General features: G+C 49.0%; 1 protein-coding gene across 1 annotated transcript in view; it reads right to left on the bottom strand.

Annotated features, from left to right (window-relative positions):
• mapk8ip3 (mitogen-activated protein kinase 8 interacting protein 3) overlaps nt 1-10710 on the bottom strand; it is a gene marked incomplete at its 5' end in the record, with an annotated part of 121418 nt that extends 110708 nt beyond the window's left edge. The window contains 2 exons of the mRNA XM_084330694.1: nt 8704-8871; nt 10573-10710. Of these exons, the coding sequence (XP_084186820.1) occupies nt 8704-8871; nt 10573-10710 (306 nt within the window). The remainder of the gene's footprint in view (nt 1-8703; nt 8872-10572) is intronic.
• Nucleotides 10711-19300: the final 8590 nt, after the last annotated feature.

Genomic DNA, 19300 nt, shown 5'->3' on the forward strand with positions numbered 1-19300 from the left:
AAAGGGTTAACATTATGTAGTGTGGTAGTGAAAGGGTTAACATTATGTAGTGTGGTAGTGAAAGGGTTAACATTATGTAGTGTGGTAGTGAAAGGGTTAACATTATGTAGTGTGGTAGTGAAAGGGTTACCATTATGTAGTGTGGTAGTGAAAGGGTTAACATTATGTAGTGTGGTAGTGAAAGAGTTAACCTTCTGTAGTGTGGTAGTGAAAGAGTTAACCTTCTGTAGTGTGGTAGTGAAAGGGTTAAAGGAAACAGTTGTACATCCTACCCTTCAATCAATAATCTATGTGAATATATAACTGTTATTGATTTAGGAGAGGATGAGAGGAGGAGAGGGTGAGAGGAGGAGAGGAGGAGATGGTGAGAGGAGGAGAGGATGAGAGGAGGAGGAGAGGAGGAGAGGAGGAGAGAGTGAGAGGTGGAGGAGAGGAGGAGAGGAGGAGAGGATGAGAGGAGGAGGAGAGGAGGAGAGGAGGATAGGGTGAGAGGAGGAGAGGAGGAGAGGGTGAGAGGAGGATTTGATTTGATTTGATTAGACATTTTTAAAGATACAAGATTCCAGAAAAACGTCAAGGATGCTACACAAAAAAGTCAAGACTTATTTCCATTGTGGTCCTTGGTCTCAGACAGACAAGCAATACAAAACAGAGCTGAAGTTGAACGGACCTGGCTTCCAGGAGGAGAGGAGGAGAGGAGGAGAGGAGGAGAGGAGGAGAGGAGGAGAGGATGAGAGGAGAGGAGGAGAGGATGAGAGGAGGAGAGGAGGAGAGGATGAGAGGAGGAGAGGAGGAGAGGAGAGGAGGAGAGGAGAGGAGGAGAATATGAGAGGATGAGAGGAGAGGATGAGAGGAGGAGAGGAGAGGAGGAGAATATGAGAGGATGAGAGGATGAGAGGAGAGGAGGAGGGGATGAGAGGAGGAGAGGAGAGGAGGAGAATATGAGAGGATGAGAGGAGAGGAGGAGGGATGAGAGGAGGCATCTCGACTGCTCTCTACCATTTACTTTTCCTAGAGATAAATACTGCATATCCCTCCCTGATAAACCCTGTTACATATCGTGGCTCATAGCCGGACACACAGCTAATCCCTCCCTCCCTGCCCCCCCTCTGTGGCCCTCCTCCTGCCACCTCCCTCCCTGCCCCCCCTCTGTGGCCCTCCTCCTGCCACCTCCCTCCCTGCCCCCCCTCTGTGGCCCTCCTCCTGCCACCTCCCTCCCTCCCTGCCCCCCTCTGTGGCCCTCCTCCTGCTGCCTCCCTCCCTCCCTCCCTGCCCCCCCTCTGTGGACCTCCTCCTGCCGCCTCCCTCCCTGCCCCCCTCTGTGGCCCTCCTCCTACCACCTCCCTCCCTCCCTGCCCCCCTCTGTGGCCCTCCTCCTGCCGCCTCCCTCCCTCCCTGCCCCCCTCTGTGGCCCTCCTCCTGCCGCCTCCCTCCCTCCCTGCCCCCCCTCTGTGGCCCTCCTCCTGCCGCCTCCCTCCCTCCCTGCCCCCCCTCTGTGGCCCTCCTCCTGCCGCCTCCCTCCCTCCCTGCCCCCCTCTGTGGCCCTTCTCCTGCCGCATCCCTCCCTCCCTCCCTGCCCCCCCTCTGTGGCCCTTCTCCTGCCGCCTCCCTCCCTCCCTCCCTGCCCCCCCTCTGTGGCCCTTCTCCTGCCGCCTCCCTCCCTGCCCCCCTCTGTGGCCCTCCTCCTGCCGCCTCCCTCCCTCCCTGCCCCCCTGTGGCCCTCCTCCTGCCGCCTCCCTCCCTCCCCCCCCTCTGTGGGCCTCCTCCTGCCGCCTCCCTCCCTCCCTGCCCCCCTCTGTGGCCCTCCTCCTGCCGCCTCCCTCCCTCCCTGCCCCCCCTCTGTGGCCCTCCTCCTGCCGCCTCCCTCCCTCCCTGCCCCCCCTCTGTGGCCCTCCTCCTGCCGCCTCCCTCCCTCCCTCCCTGCACTAGCAGTCCTGGTGGAGGCTGGTGTTTCTGCACCGTCATGTTAACTGTGTTGTATAATAACCACCCAGACCCAGCATGTTGTCCAGCCCACTCACAGCAATGGCCGCCCTCAGGAGGCGTAAACACGGACGTGTGAAGATGCTGCTGGACCAGGGGGGGGGGGGGGGGAACGCAATGTGGAGGGGGTGAAGCTGAGGGAACAGATGATGAGGAGGAGGTGAAGCTGAGGGAACAGATGATGAGGAGGAGGTGAAGCTGAGGGAACAGATGATGAGGAGGAGGTGAAGCTGAGGGAACAGGTGATGAGGAGGAGGTGAAGCTGAGGGAACAGATGATGAGGAGGAGGTGAAGCTGAGGGAACAGATGATGAGGAGGAGGTGAAGCTGAGGGAACAGATGATGAGGAGGAGGAGGTGAAGCTGAGGGAACAGATGATGATGAGAAGGAGGTGAAGCTGAGGGAACAGATGATGAGGAGGTGGAGGTGAAGCTGAGGGAACAGATGATGAGGAGGAGGAGGTGAAGCTGAGGGAACAGATGATGAGGAGGAGGTGAAGCTGAGGGAACAGATGATGAGGAGGAGGAGGTGAAGCTGAGGGAACAGATGATGAGGAGGAGGTGAAGCTGAGGGAACAGATGATGAGGAGGAGGTGAAGCTGAGGGAACAGATGATGAGGAGGAGGTGAAGCTGAGGGAACAGATGATGAGGAGGAGGAGGTGAAGCTGAGGGAACAGATGATGAGGAGGAGGAGGTGAAGCTGAGGGAACAGATGATGAGGAGGAGGAGGTGAAGCTGAGGGAACAGATGATGAGGAGGTGGAGGTGAAGCTGAGGGAACAGATGATGAGGAGGTGGAGGTGAAGCTGAGGGAACACATGATGAGGAGGAGGTGAAGCTGAGGGAACAGATGATGAGGAGGAGGTGAAGCTGAGGGAACAGATGATGAGGAGGAGGTGAAGCTGAGAGAACAGATGATGAGGAGGTGAAGCTGAGGGAACAGATGATGAGGAGGAGGTGAAGCTGAGGGAACAGATGATGAGGAGGAGGAGGTGAAGCTGAGGGAACAGATGATGAGGAGGAGGTGAAGCTGAGGGAACAGATGATGAGGAGGAGGTGAAGCTGAGGGAACAGATGATGAGGAGGAGGTGAAGCTGAGGGAACAGATGATGAGGAGGTGAAGCTGAGGGAACAGATGATGAGGGGGAGGAGGTGAAGCTGAGGGAACAGATGATGAGGAGGAGGTGAAGCTGAGGGAACAGATGATGAGGAGGAGGAGGTGAAGCTGAGGGAACAGATGATGAGGAGGAGGAGGTGAAGCTGAGGGAACAGATGATGAGGAGGAGGAAGTGAAGCTGAGGGAACAGATGATGAGGAGGAGGTGAAGCTGAGGGAACAGATGATGAGGAGGAGGAGGTGAAGCTGAGGGAACAGATGATGAGGAGGAGGAGGTGAAGCTGAGGGAACAGATGATGAGGAGGAGGTGAAGCTGAGGGAACAGATGATGAGTGGTGGAGGAGGGGGAGAGGAGCAGGAGGAGGAGGAGGAGAGGAGAGGATGAGGGAGGAGCAGGAGGAGAGGAGAGGAGGAGGAGAGGATGAGAGGAAGAGGGGGGAGCAGGAGGAGAGGAGGAGAGGATGAGGGAGGAGCAGCCTAAGAAGATAAATACTAGAGCAGAGAAACAGAGGTGTTTCTGACACCCCCCCCCCCCCACACACCCCACACACACACACACCACCACACATTTTAAATGTTTATTTATGTCCACATGTACAAGGAGGCCTCATACAAAGGACATAAACACTGCGAGTGCAGTCAGAAATTATGAAAGAACAGCCAGGTACAAGGTGCATGGACGGCAGAATCATGGGAAAATGTAACAGCGCCTCCTCCAAATCGAGCGGCTTCCTATAATTGCTGATACTGAGCAGTACCTGGCTAACTTCTTGGCCTTCCTTTTGGGGATACCTGCTATTTGTAGGCCCCTCACAACCAACTTGTGCACACACACACACACACACACACACACACACACACACACACACACACAATAAAAGGATACAGTTGTACCTATTTCATGTGACAGTTGTCTGAGTGGTAAATGTACAGGATTCACAGAAAACAGTGTAGGACTTATTTACAGGGAGGAGAGAGAAGAAGACAGACTACTCTCTCTCTCTCTCTCTCTCTCTCTCTCTCTCTCTCTCTCTCTCTCTCTCTCTCTCTCTGTCCGCTGGTGTCTCCCCTCCTACAGCAGAGACAGGTGTGGAATTCTGGACTAAGCCATTTCTAACAACAAGTGTAGGAGTCTTAATGTGCATCAATGTAGGAGTCTTAATGTGTATCAAATAATGTAGGAGTCTTAATGTGCATCAATGTAGGAGTCTTAATGTGCATCAATGTAGGAGTCTTAATGTGTATCAATGTAGGAGTCTTAATGTGTATCAATGTAGGAGTCTTAATGTGTATCAAATAATGTAGGAGTCTTAATGTGCATCAATGTAGGAGGAGTCTTAATGTGCATCAATGTAGGAGTCTTAATGTGTATCAATGTAGGAGTCTTGATGTGTATCAATGTAGGAGTCTTAATGTGTATCAAATAATGTAGGAGTCTTAATGTGTATCAAATAATGTAGGAGTCTTAATGTGTATCAATGTAGGAGTCTTAATGTGTATCAAATAATGTAGGAGTCTTAATGTGCATCAAATAATGTAGGAGTCTTAATGTGTATCAAATAATGTAGGAGTCTTAATGTGTATCAAATAATGTAGGAGTCTTAATGTGTATCAAATAATGTAGGAGTCTTAATGTGTATCAATGTAGGAGTCTTAATGTGTATCAAATAATGTAGGAGTCTTAATGTGCATCAAATAATGTAGGAGTCTTAATGTGTATCAAATAATGTAGGAGTCTTAATGTGTATCAAATAATGTAGGAGTCTTAATGTGTATCAATGTAGGAGTCTTAATGTGTATCAATGTAGGAGTCTTAATGTGTATCAATGTAGGAGTCTTAATGTGTATCAATGTAGGAGTCTTAATGTGCATCAATGTAGGAGTCTTAATGTGCATCAATGTAGGAGTCTTAATGTGCATCAATGTAGGAGTCTTAATGTGCATCAATGTAGGAGTCTTAATGTGCATCAATGTAGGAGTCTTAATGTGTATCAATGTAGGAGTCTTAATGTGCATCAATGTAGGAGTCTTAATGTGCATCAATGTAGGAGTCTTAATGTGCATCAATGTAGGAGTCTTAATGTGTATCAATGTAGGAGTCTTAATGTGCATCAATGTAGGAGTCTTAATGTGCATCAATGTAGGAGTCTTAATGTGTATCAATGTAGGAGTCTTAATGTGCATCAATGTAGGAGTCTTAATGTGCATCAATGTAGGAGTCTTAATGTGCATCAATGTAGGAGTCTTAATGTGTATCAATGTAGGCGTCTTAATGTGTATCAATGTAGGAGTCTTAATGTGTATCAATGTAGGAGTCTTAATGTGTATCAAATAATGTAGGAGTCTTAATGTGTATCAATGTAGGAGTCTTAATGTGCATCAATGTAGGAGTCTTAATGTGTATCAATGTAGGAGTCTTAATGTGCATCAATGTAGGAGTCTTAATGTGTATACAGCAGGGGTCCTAATGTGTATAAAGGGGTCCTAATGTGTATCAACATAGGGGGTCCTAATGTGTAATGTCCTCTGGTAAACAAGAATACCCTGAAGACTCTAACAGGAGCACTCATTCAGGGGTACTACGACTATGCTTGCACCTCATGGTACCAAAGCACCTCAAAGACGCTAAAAACAAGACTACAAACATCACAAAACAAACTGGTCAGACTACTGCTTGACCTTACCCCTAGGATGGCTTAGAGTAGACGACAGAGTACAGCAACTTGCAATGGGCCTGGTCTACAAGATACACTACTACACCACTCAGGTACCCATGTACATGTCGAGATACTTCCCAAAGGTCAGTGAATTCCACGACCACAACACCAGAGGGAGCTCCACAAATCATGTTAAACCCAGATTCGGCTCAAACAAGGGACTAAACACGTTTCGCAACTATGCCACATCAATGTGGAACCCACAGCTGTAAAGGAATGTGAATCCCTACCCTCCTTCAAAACCGCTCTCAAAGAGCACCTACGGGAGGCTGCAATTAGAAACTGGCCACCGTAAATGTCCAAACCCCCCCCCCCCCCACCTAATAGACAGTCTCCTCCCCACCGTATGTATGTATTTTCTCCCTCCCACCCACCCCCTCCTAATGTACAGTCTCCTCCCCATAATATGTATATAATCTCTGTTAGGATCTCTGGGTAACAGTACTGTATATTTGCATATCGTATATGTCACAAATGTAACAGTACTATATACCTGTATGTCATGTATGTCCCTATGTCATAAATGTCATGATGTCATGTATGTTGTGTATGTCATAAATGTCATGATGTCAAAAATGGGGGACCCTGATGTAAACAAGACGAAAGTCTTTCTCTGGTCTGCATCCTCTTAATTAACAATTGTGTGTATTGAGCCGTACTGTATTGTACCCATTCTGCAATCTGTTAAATAAAGTTTTCATTCATTCATTCATTTTTCTGGTCTGCATCCCCTTATCAATTGTTTGTATTGAGCCGTACTGTATTGTACCCAATTGTGCAATCTGTTAATAACGTTTTCAATCAATCAATCAATCAACATAGGGGTCCTAATGTGTATCAACATAGGGGTCCTAATGTGTATCAACATAGGGGTCCTAATGTGTATCAACATAGGGGTCCTAATGTGTATCAATATAGGGGTCCTAATGGCGTGATTTTTTTCCGTAGCTTTTGTTTGCGAAGACGCTCTCTGATTGGCTAGGCCGCGTACAGCGAAGACCCTCTCTTATTGGTTTAGCGCCGAAGGGTCTCTTCCGCATATTCAACAACAATTTATATGTTGTTCCCTAACCCTAACCTTAACCCTAACCCTAACCTTAACCCTAACCCTAAACTTAACACTAACCCTAACTCTAAGCATAACCCACTTCGAAAGAGGGCCAAAGCATAACCACTTTGATGCAGAGAATATATATGTACAAGGCGGAAGAGACCCTTCGGCGCTAAACCAATCAGAGAGGGTCTTCGCTGTACGCGGCTAGCCAATCAGAGAGCGTCTTCGCAAACAAAGGCTATGGGAAAAAAATCACGTGTCCTAATGTGTATTAGAGTGCATGGTGTAGATCAAAAATGTATGTTACTTTTCTACCAATCTGTATTAGAGAGTCTCATATACGGTATTACAGTTTGGGTTGGTAACCTGTCTGTATAACTAAAGTCCAAACTGGTCCGTCTGATGCAGACTGCATGGAAGATCATAGAGGTGAAAGGTCACCCATCCCTGCAGTCTATTTTTGAACAGGCTACTTACTCTAAGGCAAGCCAATAGAATAGTCTCGGACCCCTCCCATGTCTTACATGCCGAGTATGAGCTACTGGCCTCTGGGAGGAGGTTTAGAGTCCCATGCTCGAGACTAAACAGGTTTAAAAACTCCTTTATTCCGGTCTCAGTTAAACTTTTAAATAGTGCCAGATAAAGGGCAACTATCGAATAACTGATATTTGGTTGTTATATTATCGATATTCGATAACCGATATTTGAGGTTTTTGGGTATACTATTATATTATACTAGTATATTTGGGTATACTATTCTAATGTGGTGTTGCCAGACATCCTGCTGTGCAGGTACTTTACTGTATCTTTTATATTGTGTATCTCCTCTGTACAATTCATTAAGTTGCTTGTACAGTTATATAGTGTCCCCCCCCCCCCCCACCCCTCCTACCCAACCCCCCCCACCCCTTCTCTGGTCTGCATCCCCTTAACAATTGTGTGTATTGAGCTGTACTGTACTGTACCCATTCTGCAATCTGTTAAATAAAGTTTTCAATCAATCAATCAATCAATGGAGTCAGTTGTGTTGTGTCATGTCTGTATGTATGTGTCTGTGGCTGTAGTGGGTGTAAAGCCCAAGACAAATTTCCCAGCTGATGGGACAATAAAGTGACTCTTGACTCTTGACTTGTATCAATAGGGTCCTTGTCATGAAAAAGGTTTGAGAACCATTGCTTTAAGGCCCTGCCCTTTTTGTGTTTGTTTACATATCATGTGCTGCTGCTTTTAATAAGGCAAGGCTCGGATTTGAAGCCTATTACTAATTAGTAATTCGATAATAATGTTACTTTATACTAATGTTTCTGCCAGTAGCTATAACGAATTTCAAATGGTTAGCTAACAGTGATTAGTAGGGAATTACAGAAAGCTAGGCTAGTTCTAATCTTCTCATGACATCACTATAGCCTATAAACAAAGAGAAGTCTGGATGTTTTTAGTTTAGAGACACATCTGGGTGTGTTTGGTTCAGAGACGCTGTGAGAGCGTGAATGAATGAATGAATGAATGAATGAATGAATGAATGAATGGATGAATGAATGAATGAATGAAAACTTTATTTAACAGATTGCAGAATGGGTACAATACAGTACGGCTCAATACACACAATTGTTAAGGGGATGCAGACCAGAGAAAGACTTTCGTCTTGTTTACATCAGGGTCCCCCATTTTCAATTCATTCATAGTGACATTTATGACATACACAACATACAGATATATAGTACTGTTACATTTGTGACATATACGATATGCAAATATACAGTACTGTGGGATGCGGTTTGTGCGGGATGGGCCAGACAGACAGACAGACAGACAGAGCCCTCCTCTGCACTCACCTCCTCCGCCTGCTTGCGCAGCGCCTTCTCGCGCTCGTACTGCGTGATGAGCTGCTCGTTGTCCTCCTTCAGCAGCTCCAGCTCCACCTCGTGCTCCTGGTTCTCCGTCAGCACGGCGTCCAGGTTCTCCAGCACGTTCACCACCAGCGGCATCAGCTCCTTCACCACCTGATCCATTGCATTGATTGAATTGATTGATTGAAAACTTTTTTTTTTTTTTTTTAAACTTTGGCCATTCCCCTGGCTCTTTTATGTGTTTATCACATTTATTCTGGTCAAGGATGACCGACAGAAACAGGCTGAAAGGGTTCAGATGGGGGGGAAGACACTCTGGGAAAGGCACGGCTGCAGTCCGGGATTCGAACTCGCTAAACCCCAGATCCGTGACGAGCACGGTTGTCCACGGCGCCGAAATAGCGCTCGCGGTACGTGGTGAGCTACTGGAGCTCCCCTGATTGAAAACTTTATTTAACAGATTGCAGAATGGGGTACAATACGGTACGGCCCAATACACACACAATTGTTAACCCTTTCTTTCACTGTCACGCGACAGAAGGATCCGCGGAGCTAATGATGATAATGATGGCGCATCGCCGTCGGTTGTGTGATAGTAAAGGGTTAACCTTCTGTATTGTTGTCACAGTGAAAGGGTTAACCGGCTGTCGTGTGGCAGTGAAAGGGTTAACACATTGTGCGCCAAGAACGGCGTAAATCGTTATTGCCTGCCATGCGTTGAACGCCAACAACGGCGTGTCACGTGTTTGGGATCAATATTTCATTTTTTCGCCATGGCATTCATAATTCATCCAGCCTCCCTCCGGATTGCAGCCGGACCGTGTTCTGATATTGCAACGCCTCAATACCGCCGCCTGGTGGATGGTCGGGCGAGTTACACTCACGCCAAACCGGAAGTGGCGATCGGTGCATCGAGGAAATTCCTCCGCCAGAGATATATTGTGGCGTGGATCAATATACACACTCCAGTGCATTTGGATCGCTTTCGAAGCGCAATAATCAATATGATTTCGGCGTTTATTGCGTCATACAAACCGGAAATGGATATAGGAGATCGACGTCAAATAATTGGGATATTTTTCCTCCAGTCTCCTCGGCAAACGGTAAGAGGACACTAACGTTACTTTCAGCTTGATTGTCCATTTCTTTGTTTGCAATCAGTCTGATCAATATATCAACCCATACTAAATAAAGCTGTTACTGACGATCAAGGAATTATAAATGACCCCCCCCCTTTCCTTCACGCATGATGAAGCATAATGTATACCGATCATATACATTTGAATTTTTAATATAGCGTGTATAGGAAAGAAACGCCAATCGATAACTCATGCTTCAGGGCCTATAACTAGCGTTTTTGGAATTACAGCAGAAAAGCTTAAAAACATACTTATATTCTCGACGGTATTAACACAACAATGTATGAATGAAAAAATATAACGTTCCCACATCCGGAACGATAGATACCCGATGTTGAATGGGCCATAGTAATGCAGATATAGCTATAATATTTAAAAAGTTATAGCCCTGCAAAGAAGGTAAACATCTCCATAGGCTTACAGCGGTGCATGGCAGAGAGGGCATAATGATGGGCACAATGTGTTAAAGGGGATGCAGACCAGAGAAAGACTTTCGTCTTGTTTACATCAGGGTCCCCCATTTTCAATTCATCATAACATATATGACACACATGACATACAGATATAATAATCGAATCTAATCATGACATACATGACATACAGATAGACAGTACTGCTACATCTATACATATGTTATGACATACCAGATTTACAAATACAGTACTGTTTGTGACACAAAAAAGAGTCTGGAAAAAAGAGAGTATATATACTGTACCTCCTCGTCATAGCTGCGGATCAGGCGCTCGAACTCCCGGTAGATGGAGTTGGCCAGGCCCGAGACGCGCTCCGACATCACCGACACCGAGCCGTAGTCATCCTGGTACACCACCTCGTCGATCTGGAGCTCCATCATCTCGACGCTGCTTCTTCAGCCCGCAGGGAGGAAGGAGGAGGAGGAGAGGAGAGGAGAGGAGGAGGCTGGGACTAACAGCGAGGCCTGCTGCTGTAACAGTAACAGGGGGGGGGTTTGGTCCAGTCAACGCAGGAACAGGGAGGGATATACAATCACAGTCTGTCAAAAAAAAATCCGTTTCTTATTTCAAACGGTCGCGTTATTATTAATAACAAAACGAGGTCGGCAGCATCGATGTCTGTGATTATTGTTGCGCATAATTCCGCCCTCCTGGTTTGAAATCTCGGCTGCTATATGTTGATGTACAGAGGCCCCCTCCTCCTCCTCGACATCAGGCGGTAGAGACGCAGGTCGCACCCAGCAGCAGCTACTGCCGTCCGGGCGACACCGGGGACACCGAGCACCGGGGGGTTCGGTCCTGCTGTCGGCCCGCCTGGGGTTCGGCACTCACAGCCCGGTCCATGATACCGAAAAACCAAATGTCCTCCTCCTCCGCGAACACGCACCTGCTTCTCTCAGTGGACCACAGGAGCCATTACTGGCAGAGAAATCCGTGTTGAAATAAATTAATAAATAGTTCGATAAATTAAATAAATAAATAAACGTATAGACGCTACGTCCCTAACCCCTGCACCGATACCGGATCCGCCTCTATAGCCTCATCACGTCCTCCCGGGACAGGCAGGCGGCAGCAGCGGGGACAGGAGCTCTCTCCCTGGGTCTCTGATGATGGAAGAGCCAGCTGACCAGCTCTGGATGACGTCACATGGCGAGCCGGGGCCAGGCGCGCAGGCGCGCAGCCAGGAGAGCAGTAGCAGCCTATCACCGGCCGAGTCTGCTCCATACGTCACGTGACGTCGTCTGCATTGAGCAGACTCTGCTGGTGATAGGCTGCTGCTCTCTCTTGGCTGCGCGCCTGGCCCCGCCCCCCGCCCAGTGGCCTAAAGACCCAACCAGTGTCTATGCGGAAGTTTCTAGCTGGCTGGCTGGCTGGCGTCGCCACAAAGACCCCGGGCGGCGTGAAGGATTTTAACCCTTTCACTGCCACACCACAGAATGTTAACCCTTTACTATCACTGTGTGGGTTAACCTTCTGTCGTGCGACCGTCGGTTGTGGATAGTAAAGGGTTAACCTTCTGTCGTGTGGCAGTGAAAGGGTTAACCTGCTGTCGTGTGTCAGTGAAAGGGTTAACCTGCTGATGTCGTGTGGCAGTGAAAGGGTTAACCTGCTGATGTCGTGTGGCAGTGAAAGAGTTAACCTGCTGTCGTGTGGCAGTGAAAGGGTTAACCTGCTGATGTGGTGTGGCAGTGAAAGGGTTAACCGTTTGGTACTAGTGCGGCCGGCAGTGAAGGGTTTTAAAACAGGAGTGCTGATTTGATAGCAGTTTAGTAGTGAGTGACTGACATCCTTCTGCCATCATGTGTCCTGAGCGCTGCTCCTAGTTCAGTTAGTAGTGCTTTCATTTCTCCAACCATCTCATTAGCGCTGGACAGTACATCATCACCAAGGAGCAGCTATTGTGCTGCTCATCATGTAGGCTGTATAGGCTATTTGTTACGAAGGATCAGATTAAACCGAATATATATATTTATTACTTGATATATATTGTATAGTATTTGTATATCGTCTGATATCCCTTGTGTATTCTTTGTACATATACACAGAATATCCCTTTTACCTAGTACAGACCATAATATTTCGTTCTCCTATTGGAAGCGACCCCCCTAGGCGCCACGGCCATACCCCCAAGGTTTAGTTCAAAGTCACCGCCAAGGCTTGCCTGAACATGCCCGGTTCGGCGCAAGAATACGAGACAGGAATAAGGCTGGTACTAGATTATTCACCGTACGTATAAATACGTCGCAGGTGGATACAGCAGCACTTAGCCTAAAGTCAAGTTAACCTAGAAACATGTTACCCTCAAACGTTAAAGCCTTCATCACGAGTCAACGACCAAGTGAAGTGAGCAACCGTGCATCTAAATAGAGCACTTATAACCGCGTGCGAATAGGATAGTAAAGTGTCAGAGCTTAGTGGAATAACGTCAAGTTCGACCTAGTTAATGTGAAGTACCGCGCACCGGAGAATCTACACCGGTGAATGCAGAGCCCTTTCCAGCTGGATTATTGCTTTGGTCCTGTGGCTGTTGGAGCGGAGGAGAATCGTCTACACCCACTACTGTGTGGGATTTACCCGTGAGGAACATCACTCGAGCCCGTCTCTAGGAGAGGCTGGCCGGCTTTCACCTATGCTGCACGCATAATTGGATTACAGCTGCTGCTTTCGTCTGCCGATCAAGGGAGTAATGTACCGTCTCCCGTAGCTGGAGTTTATTGATTCCCCGTTGATCCAGAGTTTGCATTCGAACATTTCCTCCCCCTGCTGGCCTACAACCGGAGGGACCCTACTAGTATCTCCCGCTGCCTTACTAGTGTACCATAGATATAATTCCTATTGATACAGGTGGTATTTATTATCTCCTGCGTACTATTCTAATGGACTTACGCTATTGATTTACTCACGCACATTCTTCGCCTTATAAGCGCGACTCTACGTAAAGTATTGTTATATACTATCATTGCTGCTAATAAATATTATTATAACACAGATTTGTGTGGAACCGTGTCATTGTGGAAGTGTTCATCTGATATACCTGTGTACTGTATGGCCAGTAGTAATGTACATAAGACAGTGGTGGTTTAATGATACCATACTTATTAATACAGTCAGGGAATTGTACCCCTCAGTTACACTATTCCTTCTGGCCACACTGTTACTCTCATGACATGTCATGCTAATATGGTGCTATGCCGCAGCTCACAGCTATAGCCACGGCTGTCACTTAGTGATAATCACATTCACATGTAATTCATTAGTAGTAGTATGTTCTCAGTTCTGAAAAACACAAAAATGCACATGTTTGAGTCAGACGTGGCGACCTGCATGGGTTTATTCAGACGTGGCGACCTGCATGGGTTTATTCAGACGTGGCGAGTCGACCTGCATGGGTTTATTCAGACGTGGCGACCTGCATGGGTTTATTCAGACGTGGCGACCTGCATGGGTTTATTCAGACGTGGCGACCTGCATGGGTTTATTCAGACGTGGCGACCTGCATGGGTTTTGTAACTGAGGGGTACAATTCCCTGACTGTATTACTAGATATGATACTTACTACCACTACCTTTGTACTTAATATTCGGCCACCCAGTACTCGGCATAAATATATTATGATGAACACTGTCACGTAGATGAAACGGATCCAACACAAATGTACGAATTAGAAATAGGTCTTTATTTCTACACAGCGATGGTGTGTAGAGCAAGCACTTAATCAAATCAATCACATTTATGAATGGGAATTAGTATGCACTTTTATGGCAAGAGTATTCGTCGGTATATCAATAGAGAATGTCCAATCTCTGAAGGCGCAGGTGGTACATATACGACCTGGAATAGTTTAAGGAATAACAGCAATGATACTTTAATGATTCTAGGCTGGATACACTAGGGGGGGTTAATCCGGTCGCTTGTAAGCCGACAGGAGTAGGAAGGGGGGGGGGTAGAATCCGGCTGCCTCATCCGGCCAAGGGTATCCCAGGTGAACCCACTGTAGTGCCGTTCAATGCGCCCGCGATCCTTGGACCACAGATGAAAGCAGATGGACTCTTTGTGGGCCGGCGTCCTCCGGTCCACGGAGGAGAGACGTGAAGCGACCTCGTCTTGCAGAGCGTCTCCTCACCTTGCGTCCTCTCCAGGGGGGGGGTTCCAACACACGGCAGTGTCGGGGGTCTTTATCCATGGAATAATCAACGTATACAAAGCATAATCCGTGCCTGGGAAGGCGGGCTGTCGTCGGTAGAATAATCCGGTATACAGGTCCACTCGCTCGTCGGCTCTGGGGCTCCTCGGGTGCAGCTTCACGTGGGGTCAACCACCCTGGATAAGCAGCCAGTTCTCTGCCCGAAACGATGGGGGACTGACTACGGTAGTATTCTCACCGCACGAAGCACTATATTAACAGACTATTATTAGCTTAATAGACTACGTCCAACTCGACGATATAGTGCCAAATCTGACTATTCAAATATTAATATACACGATGTCTCAATACCGATGGTAGGCGAACTTGGCCTTACTCCCACACGTGGCGTCGCGGGGAGGCTTTACGTCTGTGACTCTATTGGAGGGTAAGAAACTGGACTGAAAAGGAAGTCCTACTTTAGTAGCGCAGTATATATACGCACTATGAACAAATAGTCCCATTAGTGGTGCGGTAGCCAGATTCCTACGCGGAACTAGGACTTGTTCGTACATGTTGAGCGGTACGTTTGAACTGGGTCTGGGGGGTATGGCAGCCTGGCACCAAGGTCTCGACCAATAGTAGAATGGAGACTATTATGGGATGTTCAGTAGGCTAGAATGGATATTCAATGCATATTGTACAAGGAATATACAAGGGATATCAAGGAATATTAGAGAATATACAAATACAATTAAATATATATATATAAATAAATATATATATTCGGTTTAATCTGGCCCTTCACAACAGCCACCCCCTGATTGGTCCCAGACCTAATCAGTTAAGCAGAGACAGATTAATCGCGTTGTCTATTTACACATAAGGGTTTGCTGTAGGGGTCAGTCAACTTCACAAAGTCATATGGTTATAGGGTCATGGTCATCATCGATTGTGTCTGGGAGTCGGGGCAGTTCTATGAGCCTCACCACGGGCCGGGTGTAAGTGCGACCCTGGACGAGCACTTCAGCTGCTCGGACCTTGCCGTCGGCACCGGTGATCACTTTGCTTACGCGGCCGGCCGGCCACATAGCTCTGGGCAGTGATTGATCAATAATCATGACGACTGTTCCTTCTGTCAAATTGTCTCTCTCCTTTACCCACTTCTGGCGGGTCTGTAGAGACGGTAGGTAGTGCAGTAGGAAACTGCTCCAAAACTTGTCGGCTAATACTTGGCTGTACCTCCACATTCGTCGGCCGTTCGCTTCTTCAGGCCGGTACATTGTCTGGGGTAACGCGGGATCTAGCCGCCCCATCAGGAGTGTGTTGGGGTCTGCGGAGATAACAGTGCTCAATCCACAGAACACAGGCTTCTTATTCTCAGCCTCCTTCTGACTGGCTTCCCTCGGGATAGGCGTGGGCCACTGTCCTTCCGGGAGTCTTAGGAATGCGGGGCCGTCACTGTAAGCATTGTGACGGGTGAGGTCATCCAGGGGCATCCCCCGGGTGATGACGTCAGCTGGGTTCTGTTTTGTATCAACGTAGCGCCACTCTGTTTCTCCGGTTAACTCTTCGGTTAAGTCTTGAATCTCGGTGACTCTGACTCCCACGAAGACTTTGTACTTGCATGAGTCCGATTTGATCCAGGCGAGTACTGTCGTGGAATCTGACCACAGGATTGTTCTAGACACCGGTATGGTGAGCTCACGTTGGATGAGCGTGGCTAGGTGCGCTCCGGCTAGGGCTGCGCAGAGCTCTAGACGTGGGATAGATTGTTGCTTGCGTGGGGCTATTCTCGAGCGGGCGAGGACAAATGCTGTGTAGATCTCTCCCCCCTTCTCTTGGGCCCGCAAGTAGGCTACTGATCCGTATGCGACCTCTGAGGCGTCACTGAAGACGTGTAAGTCCATTTTACATGTCTCTGGCCTCACCGTGGGTGGGAAGTAGCTTCGGCGCATATTAACGCCTGGGAGTGAGTGGAGCTCCATCTCCCACTCTCTCCAGGTGGATGCAAGGTGTGCGGGAATGGGGTCGTCCCAGCCCTGGTCCTTGTCCCACAATGCTCGTACAATCATTTTTGCCCTGGTGGTGTACGGTAGAATACATCCTAGCGGGTCATATTGTCGGGCGAGTGTTGTGTACACGCTCCGTCTGGTGGTCGGCGCCGCCGCCGGCCTTCCCTGCTCCGTAGTCAGGGGCTTGTGTCTGTAGTGAAGCGAATCTGTTTTGAATCGCCACACCAATCCCAGGGTCATCTCCTGGGCTTCTCCCGGGATTGTAGCCATCCAGGTCTCGCTGCTGGCTGCCTTGTCCTCGGAGGAGAGGCTGCGCAGTACTTGCGGATCGCTGCTGGCCCACTGCCTGAGATCAAAGCCGCCTTTGATCAATGAGGCGCGGAGTTTAATCAGGAGAGCCTCGGCTTCTTCCTGGGTTGAAAGGCTTTGTAGACAGTTGTCTACGTAGAAGCTGTTCTTTACGCTGTGTCGGACCTCTTCGTCCGCTGCTGGGTCCTCTGCTACATGTTTCTGTAGTGCAAATGTAGCACAGCAGGGGCTGCACGTCGTTCCGAAGGGGAGGACTTCCCATTGGTAGATGGCTGGGTGCTCATCTCCTGGCTTCTCTCTCCATAGGAACCGTAACAGGGGCTTGTCCTCCTCTACTAATCTCACCTGCAGGAACATTCCTTTAATGTCCCCGCTGATGGCCACCTTTTCCTGGCGGAAGCGGAGTAGAACGCCGAGTAGGGAGGGGCCGAGTGTGGGACCGGGCAGTAACTCTTTATTCAGATTTTGGGATCCGAGCTGGTAGCTGCAGTTAAATACTATGCGGTCTTTACCGTTGTGATGGACCTTGTGGTGAGGCACGTACCACGATTCAGTGGTCTGGTCAGCCTCTTTAATGTCCATCTTTGTGACGTGTCCCGCTGTGATGAGCTTCTCAATCTCAGCGCGGTATACACTCTCTTGGGCGGGGTTCTTGGCTAAGCGCCGCTCCGTGTTCAGCAGGTACCGTTCTGTGGCGTCTGTCTTGGCGTGGAAAGTAGGCATTCCTTCTCGCCGCAGGAGTGGCGTGGCGTATCTCAACACGCCGTTGACCGGGACTCTCTTGGTCCCTGTCTCGAGGAGGTGAATGGCGTAAATGTCATCTTTAGAGCGAATGTCTTTCTTTCCGTTCTTAAAGGGCATTTGTTCCAAGGTCCATAGCCGCTCTACATGTTGCAGGAGTGCGGTTTCTCCCTCTGTGACTCGGGAGTGGAGACATCTAGTGGCTGTACTTCGGTTGAGAGATTTGGCGAGCGGGCCTTGGAGAGTCCATCCCAAACGGGTCTCGACTGCTGCAGGACAGCCTCGGGGTCCGGTATGAACCCGGTCTATCGGGACAATGAGGTCTGCATGGTCGGAGCCTATCAACAGGGTCGGCATAGCATTGTCTATGAGCGGGATCGGTAACTTGCGCAGATGTGCATATTTCTCCATCAGCTTGGCGACGGGGTATGTGTACCGCGACAGTCCTATTTCTTGGCTGGTGAAAGCGTCTGTAATCTGGTACCGTCGCTCAGGCTGGCCGCTTGCTGCGATAGAGAATGAGACATTCTCGCCCTTTATCGTCTTCAAATCTCGTCTTATTGTCCGAATTGTCATTTGGGTTTCGCTTCCCCGCAGCCCTAGCTGGGCCGCAGCGGAGGCGAGCAGAAGGGTCTTCTCTGACCCGTCATCGAGGACGGCGTAAGTGTCCAGGACTTTATTCTGGTAGCTTAGTGTCACACGCACTACTTTTAGGAGTACTCGGGCTCCACTGCTGCTGGCGGGATCGATGTACATGACGCTCGCTTTGCTGCTGGATGGTGCGGGTGAAGGGCGCCGTCTGTTACTGTCGTGAAGTATGTCCAGATGGGCTCCATCGCACTTGGTGCACCTTTTCTTTAAGCGGCATTCGGCTGCCATGTGTGAGCGCGCACAGCGAAAACAGCGCTTGTTGGACTTTATCCATTGACTTGCTTCCTCCGCGTTCAGCTTGGGGAAGGAGTCACATTGCGCTAGCCAGTGTTCTTTCTCACAGTAGGGGCACACTATCTTCCACTTCTCCGTTCTGGAGGGGGTACTGTGGCTCCTGCTGCTCGGTACTGACTCCGATTGGTGCATCACAGTCACCGATCTTCTTCCATCATTTAGTCGTCTGGTTCCTTCTCTGGAGCCAGGGGTGCTCCGTCCGAATGTATCTAGCCGTAGGCTGCTGACTTCTCTCGCCAGGAAGTCTGCTAGATCGAGGAGGTTCGGTTCGGGGCCATTCGGGTCTCGGTGGTCTCTCTGTCGCCTAAAACGCTCCTGTCGAGCGGGCGGCAGCTTCTCCAAGATCCTTTCCACATTTGAGTTGGCGTAAAGTTCATGCCTCCCCTTCTCTCTCTGCGCTCCCAACATCCCTACCAGGGACTGCACTCTGATGGACAGGTCGTCCAGTGCTCGATTGTCTATTGCTGGGGGTAAGCGGTCGATGTGTCGGATCTCCTGGATCACGTAATCCCATATGCGCCCATACCTCTGGTCCAATGCTACCAGCGCTGCTGTGTATGGGGTGGTGGAAGTCGCGTAGGCGAGCGCTATATTATGTGCGCGGGGTACCTTTAAGTGCTTCAGTAGGATGGCGTATTTATGGCGTTCATCCAATACATCCACCAACATGGTCTCCAGACACATGCGGAGTTCTGTATACTGGGCCCGGTTCTCTTGGGTGAAGTCGGGTACCATAGGCGTGCCAATGTATGACGCTGACTGTGGATACATCGGCGAGCGTTGGGGGAGAGGCCTCCTAGGCGAGTCTCCTCCCGCTCCTTGGTATGGGCTGGTACC

This window comes from Notolepis coatsorum (genome assembly GCF_963971535.1).
Source record: "Notolepis coatsorum genome assembly, chromosome: 15".
Taxonomy (NCBI): domain Eukaryota; kingdom Metazoa; phylum Chordata; class Actinopteri; order Aulopiformes; family Paralepididae; genus Notolepis; species Notolepis coatsorum.